The sequence below is a fragment of the Cricetulus griseus genome (genome assembly GCF_003668045.3).
Source record: "Cricetulus griseus strain 17A/GY chromosome 1 unlocalized genomic scaffold, alternate assembly CriGri-PICRH-1.0 chr1_0, whole genome shotgun sequence".
NCBI lineage: Eukaryota > Metazoa > Chordata > Mammalia > Rodentia > Cricetidae > Cricetulus > Cricetulus griseus.
In genome coordinates, this window is record NW_023276806.1 from 173292301 (window position 1) to 173316382 (window position 24082).

At 43.3% G+C, this 24082-nt stretch overlaps 1 protein-coding gene and 1 pseudogene across 7 annotated transcripts in view; both read right to left on the reverse strand.

Moving 5' to 3' along the window:
• The window catches only part of Gsap (gamma-secretase activating protein), an 89660-nt gene extending 75696 nt beyond the window's left edge, over positions 1–13964 (reverse strand). For 2 of the 7 annotated variants that reach the window (XM_027393446.2, XM_027393445.2), the window contains exons 1-3: positions 13834–13964; positions 4651–4727; positions 3610–3666 (exon numbers count right to left, since the gene is read on the reverse strand). Coding sequence is in view for 3 of the 7 variants with exons in the window: in XM_027393448.2 (XP_027249249.1) it covers positions 3610–3666; positions 4651–4727; positions 13292–13388 (231 nt within the window). In the remaining 4 variants the exon portion in view is untranslated. Of the gene's footprint in view, positions 1–1239; positions 1386–3609; positions 3667–4650; positions 4731–13291; positions 13499–13833 lie in introns of those variants that run through there. The other 5 variants (XM_035450924.1, XM_027393451.2, XM_027393448.2 and 2 more) reach the window with 4 other exon arrangements.
• LOC113833166 overlaps positions 13665–24082 on the reverse strand; it is a 61328-nt pseudogene continuing 50910 nt past the window's right edge.

The window sequence follows — 24082 nt, forward strand, 5'->3', positions numbered from 1 at the left end:
CACATGAAAGCAGGATAACTGGCCCCACCCCTTGCTCATTGATGCAAAGGGTGAACTAGCTGGAGCAATGAGGGAGAAATCACGCTGGTGGTGAGGACAGGGAGAGCTGGTGGGCTGACCAACACTGCAACTACCCAGGCCCAGAACCAGGGCAATGAGTTGGCGCACCATCTATGATATCATGTCCCATCTATGATCTGCTGGAGCACGTGAAGAGTCCAGTCCTGCAGCCCCAAAGCTGCAGGATCTCCATGACATGAGGTAACAATAGGATGTCCAAGAGGAGTCCCAGTGAGGGCCCAGCATCGATATGTAGCAGAAGCCAGAGGCCTGGAACCAGACCAATGACTCTTTGCAATGAACGCTTGCAAGTAAAGATGAATGGACAAAAGGGTTTACTCTGTGATTCACTGGCCACGATACGCCTTCCATGATGAGATTGATTTTTCCTTTTGTTTGTTTTTTTTCTCTTCAATTTGATTTTATTTGGGGGGAGGGGGTTACAAGGGCAGAGGGTGGATACAAAGGAACACAGAAATGAGTGGGATTGAGATGCATGGTGTGAAAGACACAGAGCATAAATGAAAAAGAAAGAAAAGAAAACCCATACAAATCCACAGGGACACACTCAAGTAAAATTTCAGAAGATAGCGGGCAAAGGGAAAAAAAAAAAAACTTTTCAAAAGTAGTTGGGGAAAATGGCACCATGGAGGGATGGAGGAAGACATTTTTTCAGGAACCAAAAGACAATATCTGCCAGATTGAATTCCAGACTTGACAAAAATAACCCTTCAAAACGAATAAATGAAAGAAATGCTCAGCTGAGAATGTATGACCTGCACACCAACCCTAAAATACTGTGACTAAAACAAAGTCTTAAAAGACCAAGAAAATGTTAAAAAAAAAAAAAAAGAACAAAAGGAATCAGGACACCAGAGAAGAACATGAAACAATGGAGAGAGAAAAACTATAGGTTGCACAGAGTGGATTTTCCTTACTTCATATTTCTTAAATTATATTTGACAACAAAGGTGAAATGTGTGTCATCGAATGTGGGTCTTGAAAAACTGCCAAGAAGCCAAGGCTACCGCTTGGTGGTGCAGCACCTGCCCACCATGAACAACGGCTATAGGTTCAGTCCCAAGGTCCACAAGACACAGTAAAACAAACCTGTAAATAAATGTCTTTTTAAGGGGGAAGGGTGGCTGGAGAGATGGTGCAACAGTTAAGAGTGCTTACTGTTCTTGCAGAGGACACGGGTTCAGTTCCCAGCACCTGCATGGTGGCTCTCAACTCCGGTCCCAGGGGCTCCCACGCCCTCTTCAGGCTTCCATGGGCTTGGGCATTTGCATGATGCACATCTCACACAGGCACACACACATACACTAAGTAAATAAATACATAAATAAATCTTTCTAAAAGAGACAAAATGCTGGAGATGACTGTAACTCTAAGGAAGTGAATGACTTAAGAAGTAAGGACCCTGAGTCTCACTGGAACTGGCCAATAGCCACCAGCAGCTCTCTGGATGACAGCAGAGTGTGTGCCCTGACTGCTGAGCTGACTACACGATGGTGCCTATGTGATGAAATAACCCAGAACCCTAACACCCACATTCTCCCAGTGTCACCTTCCTGGTTTTACTGTCATGCTCTAGTTACTCAAGATGTAACAGCTGGAGAAAACTGGGCTAAGGGTACATGGAACTTGGCAGATTTGCCCATTTAAAAACAAAACCATGTAGGAAGGTCGGGAAACATTAAGATTTGTGTTCCTTTAACCCAGCCTGGAGTGCTATGACTAAAATAAAACATTGTCTTTCTCCTGGTAGCACAGTTCCAAAACAAAAATGCAGAACTTGAAAGAAAATTTAAAGTCCAGATGACGTGATATGCAAACCCATTTCCTCAACAAAACCAAAGCAAAATGTGTGGGTTTTAAGGTGTTCTTAATATGATAGGAAAAAAGATAGAAGAGAGAGGGGGCTTAGTAACTGCTGTGATTTGACTATGTCTCCCAAGTACATAGGTTAGAAACAGAATCCCCAACACAGCAGTGCCTGGAGGGGAAGGCACAGTAAAGGGTGGATAGGTCACAGGGCTCTGCCCTCCAATGGACTATTGGGTTAATCACTGGGAAAGTACTATCATAAAGATAAGTCTAGAACCCTTTCGCTCTCCTATTCTCATCCTTCTACTGTGTGCCATGACAGAGAAAGAAAGCCGTTACCAGATGTGGGACCTTTGGCCTTGAACTTCTCAACTTCTGGAACTATAAGAACTAAGCATCTGTTCTTCACAAATTACCAAATCTTCCTGGGTAGTGGTGTTGCACGCCTTTAGTCCCATCATTCAGGAGGCAGAGACAAGATCTCTGTGAGTTCAAGGCCAGCCTGGTCTATAAAGTGAGTTCCAGGACAGCCAGAGCTACATAGAAACCCTGTCTTGCAAAACCAAAAATAAAAATCAAATCTCAGACTCTTTGTTATAGCAGGCTGTAGCAGCAGCAGCAAACAGGCTACACCTAAGACAGCAACTTGGTTACAGAAAGATGTCCCTACTTATTACAGCAAAGCTGGTTAAATTTCCCACTAATTTATGCCTTAAGCAATTTATTTCCTGAGTAACCTCCATATTTTAAAAGCTAAAAAGCAGCAAGGAAGAAACAAATCAAATGCAAAATATCCCTCACTCCTTGCTTACAGCCCCAGGGAAGATGAACATATCCACAAAAGGTAGCTGCCCCCCACCCAAGTCAGGTTAAAATTCCACAGTTTGCTGCTTCAGAATGCATCTACTCAAAATCCAGACCATATAGAAGCCAGGGAAAGAGCTGCACTGGCTCCCAGAGCTTTATTTGCCTCTTCCCCAAGACTATTTCCACATGATTTGCCTTGGTCATCCATGTGACTCTGGACCCTTACAAACAGAACACTGGCTTGTGTGGTTATTGAATCAGAGAATAAACAGATGAGTGAAAGAATGAACAGCTATGGGTGGACTGGGTGGAAGAAGGGAAAAGAGAATGAACCACACTGGAAGCTCAGAATGGATAAAAAGATACTTAAGTTCAAGGGCCATTAAGATCTGATTCTCAATTGTTCATACGTAAGCACAAATTACCCTCCTTCCCTAATGTCCCAATTAGATAAAAACTGTTCACACTGACCAGGAACTAACAGGAGTGGTTTTGGAGAAAATGAAGAAACCCACTCCAAACCTGGATTGCTACTGAAAAGGAACAAAAACAATGACATGAAAGTTAGCCAGAATCAGAACTCAGAGACAAGGGTCATTATGAAATGACCCAGGAAAACACACAGATCTTGGGGAAGGCAATGGACTTCCTACTTTTATTTTTCTTCCCCATAATATTATGAAATTAGTCTGAGCCAACTTTGGTTAAATTTCAAAGAACTAAGATTGCGTGTGTCATTTTGATTCAGGGGTCATTATACTTTTTTTTTTGTAACATGGATAAAAACACTAAAGACATTGGAGAAGGGAAGAAATGAAATTATATAAGTTTTTGGAAAATAAAATTGAAGATTATATCTAGAAAACAGAGGAGGCAAAAAGAAAAAAAATAGTCAACCAAGAAATCTATTACCTCGTTCTGTCTGGTTTGGCAGTCATACAGTCCAAAGACAGAATTTCCCTTATTATCCTAAAAATTAAGTAGATGTTTATTAGTGTCATTGTTTAGGAAATCAGGTTGTCATGGGTTTTTAAACAAACCTAAAATGACTCTAACCATTTTAGCAGTAGGCACTAAGGAAGCCTGCTGTGAACATATAGAAGGACCAGACCTAAATCAGCTAGTCACTGGAACTTGGAGAGGGAATGGTGGGGACTGGCTAGAAGGTTTCTGCATGAACCTCCAGATGTGTCCTTAGGAGAATAAATATGGCAGACTGCAATTGAACAAGTCCACAACATTCTTGTAAACAAAATTGAATCTTTAAATGCATAATCTCTAAATATAACTTAAGAAAATTTTAATCAACAGGGAAACAAAGTATGGTGGGACTAATGTAACTAACTGCTGGGATTATTCCTTCATGTGTCCCTATTAGCAGAGTTGTCAGTAAAATTAAATTTTCCTTAATGTCCAACATCCAAAGATGTTGTTGGACATCCATAGTGTCAACTACAGTTATACTCACATCTGAATGTATAGAGTAGCCATAGTTAACATTTTCTCAAAGACAAAATTTTAGCATACTAGTTAGGTTTAAATATCTTGGCCTTTTTTTCCTCTACAAAATGAAATTATCCATCCATTCAAAAACATTTTGAAATTCAGATATGTAGTTTCTCTGATTTTTAAAAGACAAAATATTTCATAAGATGGACTATCAGCCACTCTACAATGTCACCTACACAGAAGTCAAGGTACTTAAAGGTTAAGTACCAACAAGTCTTTGCCGCCCTTCAAGAAATTGGGGTACAGATTCTGTAAAGTAGAGGAAGTAAGGGAATTAGAGTGAGTTTGAGACCAGATTGGTCCACATGGTCAATCCTAAACTAGCCATGGCTACATACTGAGATCCCATCTCAAAAAAATCTATAAAAGGCTAATACAAATGGCTAAAACCTTAAACTCTATGTTGTACATATTTACTGCAATAAGAAGACAACGTGGACTTACCTTATAGGTATAAATAATGTTTCCATTTCTTTCGATGTTTAGTACACGTAAACTCTCATAAGCTGTTTCTAAAACACCTGGAATATAGAAGGGCAGGCTAATATTCAGAAAATGGTTTTAACATATCCAGAAAATAAAGTCTTCATGAAAGAAATCAAGCTCAAAACTATAAACTGGGGCTGGAGAGATGGCTCAGTGGTTAAGAGCACTGACTGCACTTCCAGAGGACCTGGGTTCAATTCCCAGCACCCACATGGCAGCTCACAACTGTCTGTAATTCCAGTTCCAGGGCACCCAACACCCATGGCAAAATACCAATGCACATAAAATAAAAATAAATAATTAAAAAAACTGTAAACTGATATTTCTGTTATGTGGAGTTTACAAGCAGGCAAATTTAATCTATCCCATTAGAAGTCAGGGAAGTAAGGGGAGGTGTTGAAGCGATGGTGTGCTCTGAGCACATTGAGAAGCTGTGGAGATTCATTGGGCTATGCCCTCTTGACCTCTCACTATAGACATATAGAATATGTCATATTACAATGATTTCAGTTGTATACTAGCTTTTCTTTATGCATTCTGAGGCTACATTGATAGTGGCATACCAACGTCGAACTCATATTCTCCTGTTAGATTCCCCCATTTCAGGTGCTCAGCTAAGTTCCAGGTATTTGAAGAATAAATTAAAATAGTAAGATTTTTAAAGAGCAGGCCACTGAGGAGATGACTCAGTCGGCAAAGTGCCAGCCAACCAAGCATGCAGACCTGCATTCAGATACCAAGACCTAAGTGGAAAGCCAGGTATGGCAACTTACATCTGCAACTCTCCTGCTGGAGGGGGGGCTCAGATGGATCCTCTAGCTCGCTGGCCAGCCAGTATAGCCAGTGAGTGAGGGCCAGGTTCAGTGAGAGACCAACCTTGTCTTGAAAAAGATGGAGTGCAATAGAGGACACTCAACATCATCTGCTAGCCTCTATCTACTCAGGTGTGCACACAAGGCATGCACACACTCCACTCATGTACACACAAGGAAACAGTCAAACACTTCCTCACTTACTATGATGTCAGAAGCAACGGGTTAAACCCGACAAAGCACAGACATCCCTGGTCAGTCTTCCCCACGGGATACTGTCTTTGGTGAATGATGGTGAACGTTAGCACAGATGTTAATATACAGAAAATGGTTCTTCTCTTGCTATCAGGAACCATCCCACCCCCACCTCCAGAAACGTTTCTGTGTAGTAAGAACCCAGGAGGAGAAAGAGAAGAGTGGAAAAGTACTGGTCTGAGCTGAGACCATTTTGTCCTGAAGGGGCTGCAGAGAGGTCTCTGCCGGGAGCCAACCTCAAAGGAAGGCATGGTCTGATGCAGCCAGGTGTGAGACCTAGGACATCTACGATCTGATGGCAATTCCCTACAGGGTTACAGCCAGGAAGGGGGAATTTCCTGGGAGGCCTTCCAAGTACAGCTTTGTAATTGTACATATTGTGGTGTGAGAAAGCACACCTAGGTTTTTAAGCTGGAATTAGGCTTTATTCATTGGAGAATTTCGTTTCTTTCCTCTTTACATCCTTACACAGTGACATGGATGTCCTGGATATGGCTCAAGAGGCATAACTTTTCTATACTTTACGGTTAATCCCCTTGTGACTCTTGTTTACCGTGGGAGACTTGGGAGCAGACCCACCTCTTGGTTCCTCCACATCCTCCCCACCCTCCACCCTGTCCTTTCATTGGATTAGTGGCCCACTCTCAGAGTAGTTATCTCAGGTCACACCTACACAACTACTATTTGTCATCTGTGACTCGCTGGTTTGACTCCTTCCACCTCCCAGTTATTAACTTGCCAGTTACATGCTCTTTTCCTATCCTCCTGTTAGTTAGACCCAAAGTTGTAGCTTGGATGATCAGCATTACGCTTTAATGTTAAATGGTACCCAAGAATATGACGCGGTTTAACCTCTCATCGACTCTTAACAAGAGAGTGTGTTGGAAAGTGCGTGGTAGGATCTACTGAAGATGAACACATGATTCAGCAAGCTCACTTGTGCCTATATCCCACCAGCAACCTAGACACAATCTGAGCTACTGTGGTTCGTAATGGCCCAAACTGAATCCCCCAAAATGCATACCAATATCAAAACAATGGAATACACCATGGCAATGAGAAAGAACTAACCACAGCAACACACAAAAGTAATTGAGCAAAGTCAGGCACAATGGTGCATGCCCTTAATCCTAGCACTCAAGAGGCAGAGGCAGAGGCAGGCAGATCTCTGTGAGTTTGAGGCCAGCCTGGTCTATGTAGAAAGACCCTGATTTAAAAAAAAATGAGTAAGCCACAAAATCCCCATAACCACTGAAAACCAACTATTTTACTGGATTGGTATGTTCCTGAAACTGACGAAATTAGTCTCTGAAGCTAAATGAACAACTGCCTCAGAGCAAGGAGGACCTATGTGAAGTTAACTGTTCTTTCCTGCCTTGAGCACTGGCTCTGGGGCTTCACTCTAGGGAGAGTGACTGAGCCATGTGTCTTGTATACTTTGGACTTGTATACTTTCCAAAAAGCACGTTTCATCTTCTAGAGCAGGAACAAAGACCTTTATAGAAAACATTTAACTTAAAATTTAACTGCCCATCTTCATTTACAGTTTTTAGAACAGTCTTGATTCTAAAGGTAAAGGACTTAAATGAACAGTGGTGTGTAGAGCACTCTTGATTATCATTAACTGAGGATTAACTGATATTTTTAGCTTCCTCAAAAGTTGTTCACAATTAAATTGCTTAAATTTGGTTGCTCATACACAAATAGAATATCCAAATAGTATTACATTGGTTATGGAAAATTCAAGTGTTTACACGAAGCATGCAAAACATCCTACAACAGCACATTCTGTTTGTATTTCTAATTCAAAAGAAAAGGAAAGGCAGAATAAAAACAAGGGGGTGGAAGAACTGTGCACCAGAGCTGGAGCTCGTGTGGGGAAATTCAGAGGAAGCACAGATTTCACAGAAGGTTGGTCATAACTCTGAAGTCTCTCTTCCTGTCTATCACGAGACACAGTTGTGTAAGAGTTCTGCAGCCAGGATGCAGACGTGGTATTTACAGACAGGTATATATTATTTCTATTGAGCAGTCAGAATCACTTCGCACTGATTTTAAGATATATGGATTATCATTTGATCTTACAGCAGAACAAGAGTCAGTCAGCTGACTGCTAACTAGCACTTTGCAATGTGTTCTCATTTCTAACTTACACACACTTTGGCTCAGGTATTATAGGTCCATTGCACTTAAAGGACACCGGATTCAGCAAGATGAGGACCCCAGGCCAATCCTACACAGTGAAGAAATAGTGTAGGGTCATCTCAAACCCACAAAAGGACAAAGGGAAAGGTGAGCTTGTGCCCTGTGTCAGGAAGATGAATAACTAATTACCCTTGCAGGGCATTCTGTGACAGCTGAAGAGGTGTTCAGCAAGTTCATTTCCATCCTGCAATGATGCACATGAAGCTTCTAGAATGCAATATGCCAATATTTTGAGAATTTCTTTTCTTTCAAGAGCATAAGGATGCTGGGACAGACCTTCATAAAAGTATACTTAAAATTTCAGCTAAGATAAGAAATTCCTTTACAAGAAGTCTTGAAAAAATTCTTGGCAAACATCTGTTTTTTTAACTGCTAAGAAATACTCCACCAAATACAGATTATAATTATCTAGTGTATGTGTGTGCATATATACATACATAGACACATAATACATACCATCGGCGTTCAGCTCTGCCTGTATCAGAAACATTAGAGGAGTTTTTAAAGGAATATTAATGCTCCAAACAAGAACCAAGATATTCTTATTTAAAAAAAAATACATATTAAATTTTATTTGTTTATTTCGTGTGTAAGAAATGTGGGGGGGAGAGAAAAAGAGAGGGAAGAAGTGAGAATGAGAGTAAGAGACACATGGTGGCAGAGGACACCTTATAGGAGTTGGTTTTGTCCTTGTACCCTAGGAGACTCGGGTCATCAGGCTTGGAGGCAAGTACCTTTACCTACTGGGCCAGCTCACTGACTCAAGCTATTCTGATTTTTTTTTCCGGTTTTTCGAGACAGGGTTTCTCTGTGTAGCTTTGGAGCCAGACCTGGAGCTAGCTCTTGTAGACCAGGCTGGTCTGATACTCACAGAGATCTGTCTTCGTGGACACATTAGCTAATGCTAACTAGAGTTGGACTTGTGGCTTTCGTTTCAAGGGCATGTGGAATGGATGCATTTGGCAATGCTGGAAATTTAGAATGACTTCTCACCACAGACTCATCACTTGCCCCTTCCTCTCTGTGCTCATGCTTGAACACACCCTTCTCTAAGAAGTATTCAGTAATGTCTTCCCTTATTTATTCATTCTGACTCTTCCCCCAGTAGAGTATCTCTGGAAAGTCCAGATGAGGAAGTTTAGCAATTCCAAATGAGGAAATGTGGTGTAATTTCACAGTTTGGTATACTCTGGGATCACAATAACACATTTTGATAAGGAAGTTACTTGCACAGGTAAACTTGCTAAAGAAAGTTTGAAACACATGAAGTATTGTGATATCTGAGATAAGGAGAAACCGACAATGGCTTCCCAAACAATCTTGTTCATTTCAACCATTCTTTGCTAACGCAGAGCGATTTCACGTTACCAGAAGAGGTTTGACAAATGTATAACCTTTAGTCCCAACTGCTATGAGACAAAAAATGAAATAATTTTGTCATCCTAATGACAAAACTTGGAGAGGGGAGTCATACAGTCTTACAAAAAGCTGTGAGCCAGATCCCAACACACAGGTCAAAGGGTGGTGAAATAGGACAATGCTTAGTCTGTACACAATCCACCTAGTCTCTCGGGCTCAGCATGACCATATTTTATAGTCCCAAATCAGGAATGAAGTGATACAATGTATATGAAATGAGAAGGAGCCAGCATGAGGCAATTCATTAGGAATCAATAAAAAGAGAACTGAGAATTAGAAAAAGAAGGCTAGGGACACAGAAGAGGAAAAGGAAAACAGTGGCAAGGGACTGGTGAAACAGAATACAACATGACTAAGGCCACCCTCACATGCCCAGATCAGTCTGCAGGATGGTACACAAGAGGGAATAAAGAAAAGCTGGCTTTCAAGTCAGCTGCCTGGCAAAATATATCCCTCTCCATTCAGAGTATGAGATTTATGATCAATCCGGTGTGTCACAAACTCTGCTAATCCAAGCAGAGGTGAGCACAGGGAAGACAATTCATGCTCTTTCTAGAATTACACAGATGGTCCCTGACAACACTTTAACTTGTGCTTCTTTAAAGCAGGGCCAGAGCCATACAAGACACTGATTGGAATGGCCAATTCAGAGACCTCCCAAGTGTCACCCCTGCCTCTACAGAGTAGAGTAAACCACTTTCCCAATAAATGCTTAGCTCTGTGGGATTACCCCTATAAGAGACAGAAGGAAGAAAGCCCCAGTAGGAGGAGGAGTCAAGCACCCAGGCAGGCCCAATAGCCTCAGATTATGCTGAAGCCTGCACAGGGCGGGGCAGGGGTGAGGGTGGGGTTCCAGAACTCAACCTGATTGCCAGAGTAGTCTCATGTTGAATTAAAACAGGCAAGCCTTTTATACCCTGCTGTGATGCCTCACCAGATGCAGGCACTTGAAGAGACCAAGCTAGGGACAATCCCTGAAGGCGCTAACCATGCTCATAATACCAAGGAAAGCTCTTCTTTGGAAGAACAGTCCACACTATGAAATACTATACCCCGTGAAAAATAATGATTTCTGTGTAGCCACTAGACCTGAATAAATCTTACAGTACTGAGAAGAGATTAAAGTAAAGCATTGGATGCTTTTCATTTACTTGAAATTCAGATTTTAAAAATGGCCTTAAGCTATTAATAAAACGAGAAGAATGTTAAAATTCTGGGGGATTAAAATGAAGGATCATATAAGGGTGCATATACACAAAGCTTCAAAGGTTCTGCTATTATCACTTTGTAGTTGGAAGGTAGGAGCATAGGCTTTTTAAAAATTACTATTTAGAGGTAACATAAGTTACAGTATTTTATGTAACTAAATTTTGTGAATATTTTCTCATTTTGTTCAGGACAGACCATGTTCCCAAGTTCAACACAGAATCAAGAGTAGATACAATAGTCGAATCTGGCCTCCTACCCCTCAAGCCCTTGTTGACTACACTGCTATTCTACGGCCACCAACATTCCCTGGTGGGTGTAGCCAAGCTCGCTGGCTGTTTTGTCAGGGATATGTCATAAGAATTACTTAGTGTCACTAAAAAGTTTTCAATTTGTTGATGCAAAAATATTAACATGGCCAGTGAGATGCTCAGCAGCCGAGGTGCCTGACAGCCTGGGCTCCAAACCCAGGTCTCACCTGGTGGAAGAGAACTGCCCTCCGATGTCCACACACATGCACGCTGTGACATGCACACACAAAAACTTGAGCACACATGTGCAAATACACACATGCACACACAAACTCAAGCACACATGTGCATATACACAGGCACACATACTGGGGCACACTTGTGCGCACACACACATGCAAGCATACTCAAGCACACATGTACACAAACACATGCTCACATACTCACACATGTACACAAACATGTACACACATACTTGAGCACACATGTGCATGCACACGACACACACACACACATACACAACAATCAATAAATGGCTGTAATTTGGGGGGATAGTAAGACCTGCAAATATAAAAGTTTAGTGTGTGGGAAGCAGACACCTAGTCATTGTCAGTGTTACTCCTATTTAAGTTTTATAAGCTGACACTTCAAAAACTAATTTGCATAAGCATATTTAGTAATGACCGAACTATAAAGTCTAATTCCAGATTTTCCTGCAAAGGCTTCGGGATGTGTGTGTGTGTGTGTGTGTGTTCTCATGTGCCTGTGTTGATAGCTTTAGGAGTTTAGCTAGACTGGCTGACCAGCAAGCCTCAGGATCCTGAAGCCTCTGTCTTAGCAACACTGGAAGTACACATTGCTGCCCCCCTTTTGTGGGTGCTGGGGCCCAAGTGTGGGTCCTGATGCTTGTGCTGTAAGCATTTCATCAGCTGAGCCACCTCCCAGCCCCTGGTTTTGCTTGTTTGTTTTAATCTACCACTCAGTGATGCTTATCAAAGGTAATAAGACCATGGGAATCACGGCGCTGATAAATTACCACAGCGCTCTGAGAAACAGCAAATCACAATGCTAAAAAAGCTAGATTTTTACTGAAACACCAACACACAGTTTTTTAATTCTTATACTGAATGGAAGTGAGTGCGAATGAGTGAAAGATGCAAGGAAGCCGAATCCAGCTGGGCACACACTACTGCAACGCAAGACTGTGGCATTCTGTATTCTACCCAGCTTCTAATCTGCAATCACCTGCCATTTAGCAAAATCAAGTGGGGACTGGGAGGGGACTATCTTTGTGGTAGGAAACAGACTTGAATTTGCTTATAATATAAGGGTTAGAAAGCTAACCTTTAACAAAGCGTATGGAGAGGAATCTACACACATTTCCCAAAGTTATAAAGTTGTTTGTGACTCGCAGTTAGTACGCAGAGACAAAGGAATCTACGAACATTCCTGTGCTAAGCACAGGAATCTCATAGACATAACTTCCACAGAGTCCAGAGGAAAGAAATTGTGCATATGGGTAATTTGATCCAACCCCAACCCCAACTCCACCCCCTCTAATCCACTGTTTAAGGAACACCAAAGAGAGAGAGAAAGGCCAGCACACGGGTAGGGCATGTAGAGCCCCGAAGCACAAGGTGAGACCCAGAGGTGTCATGAAGCCCGGAAGATTCTTATTTATTTGCGGCCTTTAAAAAGAAAGGAAACACTAAGAAATTACAGACTCTCTTCTTTTAGGTACATCAATTCTGGAAATGCACAAAGTTACTTTCCACTCCCTCACCAGAAGAGCCTCGACCTCCAATTGACTGGGCGGCTGGATCCAGAAGCTGAGCATCCCTGCCTCCCTGGGGCTTGTGGCCCAGGCGTGGGGTGGGGCTGGTGCTGGGTGTGTGCTTGGTGGCTCTTGAGAAAGCTGCTACTACACCTTTGGAGCCCTGCAGATGCTCGGTTCACTCCGTGCACCATGAAAGGGCACCCTGCCGCCTCTGCATCTCACCTGGAGGGACATGTCCCCTGAGCCACCAGAGCTGTCTGGGAATACAAAATCTGTTCCACAGATGTGCAGCAAAAGTCATTACAAAGAAGCGAGTTAAAACCACTGAATTGCCCTTCTTACAAACAGATTGGCTCTGGAAACGCTCAGCATCCTCGCTGGGACGAGCGATGTGATTGCTAAGACCCTTTTAAAAAGTCCTTTTCTCGACCACCACACTGGGTCACTCTACACTTCCAGGCGCTCCTGATCCTAGCTGAGCCCTGGGGTCAGGCGAGGGCGAACCATCCCGCGGCCGAACCATCCCGCGGCCTCCCGCCTCGGGTACCGCCCGTCTTGGCGGGGCAGCCCCGTGTGTTCCCGTGGGGACAGTGCCCACTCCACAGAGCCCCGAAACCTCCGGCGGATGCCCGGCGCCCGGCTCGCCCGCCCGCTTCAGGGCAAGCGTCCCGCACCTGTGTCTCCTGCTTCGGCCGCTGTCGCCGCCTGGGCCACCAGACTCGGGAGCACGTCCGCCCGCACGTCGAAGTGGGCGACCAGCCGCAGAGCCATGGCCCGCACGCAGCGGCCGGGCGGACATTCCGGGCCGGGCTCTCACCTCCCAGCCCTGCAGCCGCCTCTCCTTCCTCCCCGCTTCCCGCAGCTGCTTTCGGTTCTGGGCGGTCCAGCCCGGAGATTCCCCAGCACCGCCCCTTCCAGGCCGCAGCCTGTGCCAGGGAGGACCCGACGACCCGGTGGCTTAGCCCGTGGCTTCCTGACCGAAAATCAGCACCGGTCAGGCTTTCTTCTCTAGCCTCAGGTCGTTTCTACCACTCAGCTAGGGCTGGGTCACTGCAGGAGATTCAAGGTTACCACAAAAGCAGCTGGTGTCTTGGGCCCATTCTGCTGAGCTGGCTGTGGCGTTTTAGCCGTTTTAGCCGCAGTGTTTAGGCAATCAAGAGCAGCAGGGAGCATGTAAACTGTGTTAAGAGACTTCAAGGAGGGTTATCTTACCAACCTGGGTACTTTGACTTTCGGTCCCTGCAACTGGCTTGAGGAAGCTGGTTGTCTTGGAATGGCCACTGAAGAGATTTGTGGGCACTTTCATTCTTCCAGGGTTCCCTCCCAACCTCATGTATTCTTCTACAAGTAAATTCAGTGTTTTCAGAATCCAGCACTCTGGGATGACTCTGCTCAAAGAATTCACCGCGGTTGGACCTATGACATGTCATCCGCCCTGTACATCAACGCCTGGTTATTAATTACTGTTGCTAAAAGTGAAATGGCCTTGTCGTACACAGTGTCCCATTCTTATAATCCTCCAACTTGAGAGGCTGAGGCAGGAGAATAGCTTGGAGGTCACAGTGAGCCTGAGCTAGAGAGTGAGACTTGGTGTCAAAAAACAAACACCTAGCTAGCTCATATCTCAAGGTAACTTACGGCCCTAGAAAAAAACAAAAACAAAAACAAACAAACAAACAAACAAACAAAGAAAACTGCCTAGTCTTTGCCCAACCCTGAGCCCTTTCTACTTAGAACTTGAACTCCTGACTGATCTAGTTCCCAGACCCCTTTCGGTTGTTCCCACTCTCCTTTCACCTAAAACAATTCCCAGGTGCACCCAGCCCTTGCTCCACGGAGCCTCCTCCTCACACTGCAGTGACCTTCCTGACCATAGAGTGTCATTGCTAACACATACATTTGCACCTAAGGTAGACTTCTGAGATAGTAAAATTTAGTTTTGAGTCTTGGAGATGCCTCCTCTGCCCCATCAAATGGCTGAAGAGGGCACCTGAAGAATGAATGGTTGTATTAATAAGTTAAAGAATGCTTTTTTCACTTAGGTTTCAATGTTGGGATTTCACAAGTATAGGTACCAGAATTACACTGAGGATCTGTCTTAGAGTGCTGGGTGTTTTCTGGCTTGGAGATAGACAAGGCTCAGAGATGTTTTCCCCAAGCCTTGGAACCCAATCACATCCTTTTCCCCCAAGGCTTAAGGACGATTGAGGAAAGATTGTAAGAACCAGAGGTCAGAAGGGCTGAACCTGAACAGTATCTTCTAGTCATGCATGACTGCTGTCCTCACAGCAGCACTGGTTGGCTGCACAAGACCTCTAAAAGATCAGCCAGTCAACATTGCCAGCACAGAAGTGGGAAGGGAACATGAACTCTTGACAGTTGATGACTTCTGAGGAAGAGAGAGCCAGTTTTCTTTAAGGATAGGTCTAAAGAAACATATTTCAAATAATCTCATGCGTACTGAATTAAATATATATGAATAAACCAACAACAAACTTTTCATTTGGGGAATGATGCCTTTGAAAGGATGGTCAAGAACTTCTTGAAATTCATAAAAGTCATTTAAAAACATTAGATTCTAAATAGTACATGACAAAATTTGTCTTCACTGCCTAGGAAATAATTAAGGTCTGAACCGAAAATACAATAGTCCTTTACAATGAGGTGGTTTCCTATGTAGGTATTAAGAATGTTGCTTTCTTAATAAAATTTACTTTTTTTTTTCCTGAGATGATTTCTGTGGATAGCCTTTGCTGTCCTAGAACTTGCTCTATAGACCAGGCTGGCCTCTAACTCACAGAGATCTGCCTGTTTCTGTTTCATGAGTGCTGGGATAAAAGTTGTATGCCACCATGCCCAACTGCAATTCACTCTTAATAGGAATAGAAAATATGTTTAAGAGGTAAATATTTACCATGGTGGTCACTATGACTTTCTAAAGCCCATTTGCACCAGCCAGGAGGTAACAGTTCCTCTTGCCATTGATTGATGTAGGACTGGCACTCAGAGCTGAGTTCCCAAGAAGTTAATAAAAAACAAAATTAACCATAAATGAAACACAGAGGTTTTATTCCTCACCGGTATTCCTCACCCATCCTGGGGAAGGTAGTCCAAAGCTCAGAGGGCGGGTTCCTGCAGTGCCCAGGGTCTGAGCTCATTGTAGCTATTGTTCTATCAGACTTTGACTAAACACTTGTCCTCCTGGGTCAAGGTGATAGTGACCACTCAACCATCACACTTACATTCTAGAAATCAAAAGGAAGATGGAGGTTAAAAGGATACCTCCAGAAAGTTCTACACACTTTTTAAGCATTTTTGCTTATATAACATGGTTTCTGCTGGGAAACCAGCATAGGACTGTTCCAGACCCCCTGAATGAGGATGTCAGTTTGGAGGACTGGGCAATCTATGGGGCTTCTGGTAGTGGATCAGTATTTATCCCTAGTGTAGGAATGGACTTGGGGAGCCTAATCCACATAGAGTGATACTCTCTCAGCCGAGACACACTGGAGAGGGCCTTAGGCCCTGCTCCAAACGATATGACAGACTTTGAAGATTCCCCAATGGAAGACCTCACCCTCCCTGGTGAGCAGAAAGGGCTTGGGATAGGGGGACTGTGGGGGGCAGAGGAGGAGGGGAGGCAGAGGGAACTGAGATTGACATGTAAAAGAAGCTTCTTTCTAGTTTAATTTTTTTTGTTTTGTTTTGTTTTCCGAAACAGGGTTTCTCTGTGTAGCTTTGGAGCCTATCCTGGCACTCGCTCTGGAGACCAGGCTGGCCTCGCACTCACAGAGATCCGCCTGCCTCTGCCTCCTGAGTGCTGGGATTAAAGGCGTGCGCCACCAACGCCCAGCCTTAAATTTTTTAAAAAAGGAAAAAATATGGTTTCTACTTTTGTGTTTTTATGGAATTTCTGTGTGTGTGTGAATTATGTGTTCTGCAGTGTGTATGCCTTGTGCGTTTTCTTTAGCCACCCCCCCATTCTCTCTGTTTGTTTAGTCATATTCTGGCTTGTTTGTTTTTATTTTATCTTATTTATTTATTCATTTATTTTAAATGCTTTCTTGATTTCTAATGAGAGAGATCAAGAGAAGGTGTGGATTTGAGTGGGTAGGGAGGTGGGGAGGGTCTGGGAGGAGTTTGGGGGAAGGGAAACCATAATCAGAATATAGTGTATGAAAAAATCTATTTTTTTATTTTTTTATATATTTGAATTACAAACAAGATTGAATTACATGACGATCCCAGTTCCCTTCTCCCTCCCTTCTAAAGGCTAGTTTCACAACCAAAAATATAAGAAAAAATCTATTTTTGATAAAAAACAAAAGTGGTGTTTATAGTCTATCATTCCCTTTTAAGCGGCTGATCTGATTATTATTAAAAAAATATATCATTTTCCAATCTGTTTACTGTGTCTTTCACAAATGTTCATTCTTTTCCTTCTTCCCTTTCTACTCTTCATTCTCTCCCCTTCTCTTTCTGAATGAGTCCCTCCTGAAACCATCATGTCAGGCAAAGAAAAGCATCTGCGTACTCAGAACTGAGAGCAGGCACTGGTCTACATTTGGATGCCAGAGTTTAAACAGGATAGAGAGAAAATCCAGGCCAGGGTATGTTCCCCAGAATAAGATGGCATGTCAGAGGCTATCTGAATTGGGTAAGAAGGGCAAGAGAGGGGAGAATCCAGGCTAGGAAATCAGATTTGAGGCCCCTTACCAAAACCATCTTAGAGAAGATGTAACAGCTAACCCGGACATTGGCTTCTTACCTGGGAATGGATCTGTTGAGTAAATACATTGAGAACAGCAGGAAGAGACTATGACTTGATAAAATAGGAAGCCAACAGTTGGAAGAGATAGAGGTACACCAAACAGATCAATTGGAAGTTTGATGAGGAAAAGGATGCCTAGCTTCCAACATACTTAATAAGTCTAGAATATACCATTTCATCAAATGAACACTATCCGTGCAGAATAGATGATCATTACAGAATAGTAGCAGCTCAAAAAACAAATGACCTGAATCTAATCATGAGGAAACATCACACAAACTCAAATGAAGACATACCCCATAATAATTGAAGCATGATCTCCAGAAGGAAGAAGGTTGTGAAGATCAAGGAAAGACTGACAGGCTGTCCAAACAAGAGGACCCTAAAAAGACATAACAATAAAACATTCCACAAAGCCTTCACCTGGGGCCTTGTCCTGTCAAATCCACTGTAGCCCAACTGAATAAATTTGAGTGGATTTAGACCTCACTGGTGTATTAAAGTTGATTTCCTGATTTTGATGTTAAGAAAATGCTCTTGTTTGTAAATAAATACATATACACTAATGCAATTGGAGTAAGTAGACATCTGACCATCAGTTAATCTCATCATTCAGAGAAAGTTCTTTCTGTAACTTTGTAATTATTTCCAAATGAAGGCATTTTTAAAACAAAAATTTTATCAGAGTAACAGTTGTTTCAGAGGCTGGTAAAGTGGGTTTTTTCCCTTAAAAGAGATTACCATCTTCAGTTAATAATCTGTTTTCTCTTGCAGACTTTAAACAGTGATGTGGGTGGTTTGAATCAAAACACAAGGGTTTGAAACCATATTGCATTTCCCTACTGCAAACTGCTAAAGAAAGCTGCATCCTTATTAGCCTTTGCTGGATGAAGGTCATTCTCCGAAACTGGCCCAAAATATCCCATAGTCAAAAAACAGAAAGAAGCATAATGGAATTTTTGCTCACCTACCTACCTTTTTGTTCAGCTGTCTTTCTCCTGAACAGGAAACTTCCATTAACTGGCCTCAGGGAAACACTTCTTAACACTAAACTTACCTTTTCCAAAGCCATCAATCATACAACTTCGTTTTCTAGGGAAACTGATGACAAAGAAATACATATCAATTACAGAGAGATTTTTCATTCAGAAGTATTTGTTGACTTCATAATGAGCTTTTTGTGTTCCATAAATAGCACTTGGACATTTAAAAAGAAATATGTGACAGATACTTGAGTGTGTGAGGCAGATTTTTAATGTCCAACTGCCATGTGCTCTATGCATAGACATTTTTTCAAATTTCTGAACACCCAGGAGAATATCTAAAGTAACTCATTAAAGTCTTGGCAGCCAAGCCCCGGCTTTCCCCTGAAAGCTGCCTTTACTAGAGCTGAGCTCTCCCAGTGACTCCTCCACAGGGACCTATTGTCCATGAGGCCTCTCTGCAGGATCCCAGTTAGCTACCAACGGTCCGGAATAAAAACCTGAGCAACTAAATTCCCTTCTCCAGAAAGATGTGTGTCCTCTTGAACGCCTTAGGAAAAGACATTTGATTGGAATTAAGTTGTGCAGCAATGCCTCATCTTAGGGAATCTGGTGTCCCACCGCCCAGTGTCCGCTGGGGAAGGAGGGATAATGATCGGCTGCCCACAGCTGCTGAATCACACCATCTCTTCTCTTGGAAAGACTTGACAGTAGAAATCTGTGGTGATGATTTTAAAGAAATACATGTGCTTTTGCAAAGAACAGGACATCTTCTGAGTCTTTTCCACCTGTGTGTGGTTTGGAGCTTTGTGGCCAGTGGCTGCGAGTCTGCCTGACTTCGCTAATTAGGCCTGGGAAATGTTTCCTGACTCCACTTGTCCACAGAAGCCTCCCCCACCCGTTTCCTCCCAGTGCCTATCTCTTTGGTGTCTTTGTTCTCAGCACAAAATAGTCCCTGCAAGCATTGATCAAAGTTCTGTGAGTACACAATGACTCATTGGCTAAAGATCACTCTTCCTCAAACAGCTTCTCTTAAAATTCCAATTGTGGTTTATTTTTTATTTCTCATGAATCATTGTGTACAAAGAATGTGATCTGGCCTGAGGTATATTTTTAAAAAATAACTGTATCATAGAAAATTCTTTTGAAGAAGATTTTGCTGTGCCAAGAAAGAGAACCTTTGGAGCCTTCTCTGCGTGCTTCCTCATACAAAAGTGGACCCAGGCAGTTAACCACTGAAATGTCCCATCTCAAACTCACCGAAAAACCTATCTCCTGACAATAATCTGTGAAAATGCTGAGATTTGCAAGTGATCATTAAAGGTTTTTATTACAGTTTCACTAATGTTCCCTGTTATGTTTGAGGGTGTGTGTGTGTGTGTGTGTGTGTGTGTGTGTGTGTGTGTGTGTGTGTGTTTAAAGTCTCTGCATGCTCAAAAACATGCCATTGCAAACTTTGAGCCTACTTACCTCCTCTGCCACAGAGTTTTTCTTTAAAAACATATTCTGTGGGGGTGAAGAGATGGCTTAGGTGGTAAAATTCTTAATACACAAACATAAGGACCTCAGTGCAGAGGACCCAGCAACTATAGAAAGAAAGAAAGAAAGAAAGAAAGAAAGAAAGAAAGAAAGAAAGGAAGGAAGAAAGAAAGAAGTGACCATGTTAGATCTCAAGCCTGGGACAAATGGCTGAGGTCAAAGCAGATGCTGGCCACTAGGTTCTCCCAGCATCCCTCAGTCTCTACCAGTTACTGGGCCCTCCTGGCTAGCAGACCCCACTCCCTGCCCTAAATTTTCCCAGTCCAGGGCTAGGCTGCCCATCCCTATATAATCCAACTATTTTGCTATGCTGGTCCTTTTTTGGCCCTTTTGGTCTATGCTTTACACTCCTGGCCTCTTGGTCTGGCTCTCTTTTCTCCCCTCCCCATCTCCTCACATGGCCCTGCTAAGTCTGATCCTGTCCACTCTGGACTCTCCCATACGCTGCCTCTGGCTACACTCTCCCTTTTAGCTACAGTAAACCTTCTCCTCCATCATATCTAGGAGCGGTCATGTCCTTTCCCTTTAGTTTCTTTTTTCCACTTAGACCACAGGTCTATAGCCCCAGTGCTTGGAGTGCAGGGACCAGAAGGCCCCTGGAAAGCACTGGTCGCCAGTCTAGCCAATTATGGAGCCCCAGGATCTGTGAGAGATGCTATCTCAAAAAATAAAGTGGAGAGGAACTGAGAAAGACACCTGACATCGACTGCCAACATTTACACACACATGCACAAGTATAGAGGCACACACGCACACACAAACACACACACATACACACATGCACACACACAGGCACAGGCACACACAAACACACACACACACACACACACACACACACACACACACACACACACACACAGACAGACACGGTAATCTGTCTTTATCATTTCAGTCTGCTGGCAGAGAGACCAGGGTGGCAAATTAGTGGTGACAAGAAAAAAATTTCCCTGTCTCCTGCAAGGAACTGGAATGTCATCACCAGCCTCAGGACAATGGCAACCAAAAACCTCTACTGTGTCACTCTTGCCTGTCCAGGCCCTGGCTTCCCAAACGTCCATCTTGGGAGCAATTGGAACAATTCCTTGTCTAGGTGTTATCTGATAGTATCAAAGCCTTGTCACTTAAGAAAAAGCCTGGTACTGACACCAGGCTGGCCAGATGCTCAGCTGAGTCTCAGGAGGGTAATGAATGTTGGCAGGGAGGGGAGCCAGCAATAACCTGAGAACTAAGGCCTGAATCTTGTCAGGGACCTGCCTCTGCTAGTTCTGTGGTATTGGAAATGATGCCTAACTTTTCTGGACTTGATTTTGTGTTTGTAAAACAAGAGGTACATGTGATGTCACACACCTCCAGTAGAAGCAGGAGGAGGAGAAGTTCAAGTAGTTCTGCTACACAGTGAGTTTGAGGCCATCCTGGCATACAGGAGACCCTGCGTCAAAAAAATTAATAAGTAGAATAAAGCCTTGGTAAACATTTCTTTCTCTGAGTCATTAGGAAAGCATCCCAAGTCAGCATCCCAGGTCAGCATTCCAGATTAGTGTCCCAGGTTAGCGCCCCAGGTCAGCATCCCAAGTCAGTGTCCCCGGTAAGCATCCCAAATCAGTGTCCCAGTTAAGTGTCTCAGGTAAGCATCCCAGGTAAACACTGGCAGTTAACCAAGTCTTTTATTCTCTTTCACTCACAAGTCTCTTTCAGGTATTCATCTCATAAACAAACCAATATTAGAATAAAGACCAGATGCCTTGGGTGCTTGCATCCACACTTTCATGGCTCATTTTAAGGCATGGATGAGAACTAAAGTGTGCTCTATTGTTGTTCTCTGTGATATTGAAAAGAGATGTCACAAAGCTTCCTAAGTGAAGGTTTGTTTCCCTTGGGAAATATTGATTCTAAGTATGATTCACCCTGCAATGTGACTGCTAAGCCTGTGTGACCATCACACAGCTGTAAACTTGGGGAAGCTGGCTGCATTGCTGGGCACTCTCTACCATGGACTAAAGTGATGGGACTCATTCCTAATCAGAGCCAGGTCACCAACAGCAGAAATTGGAACATACATCATAGCCATATCCTGTTTAAGTGAAAGACGGATTCTGTTTCCAGAAACTGATCTTTGTCTGAAGGAAGAGGAGTTGGGAGTGAGCGGGATACCAAAAAGCTATGACTAGGTAAGGTGCAGCTCGCCCCTGAAGTCAGTCACACTGGCTCTCCATCTCACAGTGAGAGGTCAGAGGCAAAGAGCATGGGGGTGGGCAGTAGGAGAGAGGAGAATCACAAATGAGAGAGGTCAGTTCCTTCCCAGGCCCTCCGGGCCCTTTGCTTGCCTCTTGGGTCCATTCCCAAGCTCCACCATTTGGTGTTACGGGAGCCATACAGGGAAGCTTTGTTCCATGGTGCACAGTGTTAATCACAAGTTGGAACGTCTCCCATTCAAGCATTTGGTGTGGAGTGAACTGTGAATCACAGAGGAGAATCACTACTATCCCTAACTCCAAGTCCTGAGCTGGACCAGAAACAGCAGCACCCTCTCATAAGTCTGGAGAAAAGGGCTGTGGCCAGCCCACTATCCCTCAAACTCATAGAGTGTCTAGTTCCTCACCTCAGGATTCTAATTCCAAGAGGCCCCTTTTGAAGGTGTGGAGAAATTGTTAAAACATTGGTTGATGGGCTCCATCCCTAGAGTTTCTGATTCGAATTTCTGCTAAGTTTCCAAGTGGGGCTAATGTTACTGGTCTAGGGAAGACACCTCACACGTGTCTGTGGTTCTGGTGCCGTGGATGGAAGGAAGCGGGATTCCTCCCACTCTGGATTCCAGCTTACACATATTCCCTGTGCTTTTCCTTACTGTGCCCCACACAGCTGATGCTATTTCAGCAAATTCCAGGAAACCAATGCTGCTTTCCTTCTGGAAAAACAATTTGAGTTTAGTAGTAGTAAAACAATACTTTATAGGAAACTGGTATACACTGTGTGTCTCTAATAGCCTTGCTGCTTACATAACTGACAATTTCACTATAAGGACTGGATAACTTGATTTTCTCCTAAATCTTCTAAGAAATGCTTTTATTAGCATACATTAATTATACACAATGACTGATTTGATCTTGACTGTATTAGTTACTTTCCTGTGTTGTAAAAACCATGACCAGAAGCAACTTGAGGATAAAAGAGTTTATTTTGCTTATAAAACCTGATCACAGTCTATCGCTGAGAGGAGTCAGGGGAGACAGGGAGCAGGGAGGAAGGATGCTCACTGGCTCATGGCTGACTCAGTGGGCTGGGCCCTTCCACATCAATCATTCAGCAAGAAAATGCCCCATAGAATGTCCTACAGGGTAATCTGATGGAGGCATTTTCTCATTTTAGGACCCCTCTTCCCAAATGACACCAGCTTGTGTCAACTTGACAAAACTAAGCAGCATGGTGACATTTTACTACGTGCCCTCCGCCTCCCTGTCACCCTCATGTGTCCCTTCCTTTCTCAATCAGCCACACTCTTCTATTGTCATGTCTTTCTTTTGGGGGGGGTTCGAGACAGGGTTTCTCTGTGTAGCTTTGGAGCCTGTCCTGGCACTCATTCTGGAGACCAGGCTGGCCTTGAACTCACAGAGATCCACCTGCCTCTGTCTCCAGAGTGCTGGGATTAAAGGCGTGCACCACCAACGCCCGGCATGTCTTTTTTTTTTTTTTTTTTATGATCCAATTATTTTCATCAGGGTTGCTACCCTGGTTTTCTTTAACCATCAAGTTGACACACCTGACAGGAAAGCCTCCATGGAGGAATTGCCCATGTTTTCAGGGGTTATCTTGATTAACTGATGTAGGCCTAGCCTACTGTGGGTGTGGGTGTCACCATCTCTAGCAAGTGAGCCTGGGTTGTTTAAGAAAGACAGCTAAGCTTGAGTCTATGAGTGAGACAGACATCTGTGAACTGACAAAATCTTTCCTGTCTTCAGTGACCATCTTTCATCATGAATCAGAAAAATACTAGTGTGTACATGGTGAAGGTTAGGGTTGCTGCTCAGCCTGGTTTCCTTCCTAGTTCATCACTTTCCATTTTAAGCCTCAACACAAATGAGTTTAAAGAAGATGGGCACATTTCAGAATGACATTTCAGCTACATATCCATTCTCCAAATTCTATTCTTAGACATGCGCAATAAGATTCCAATC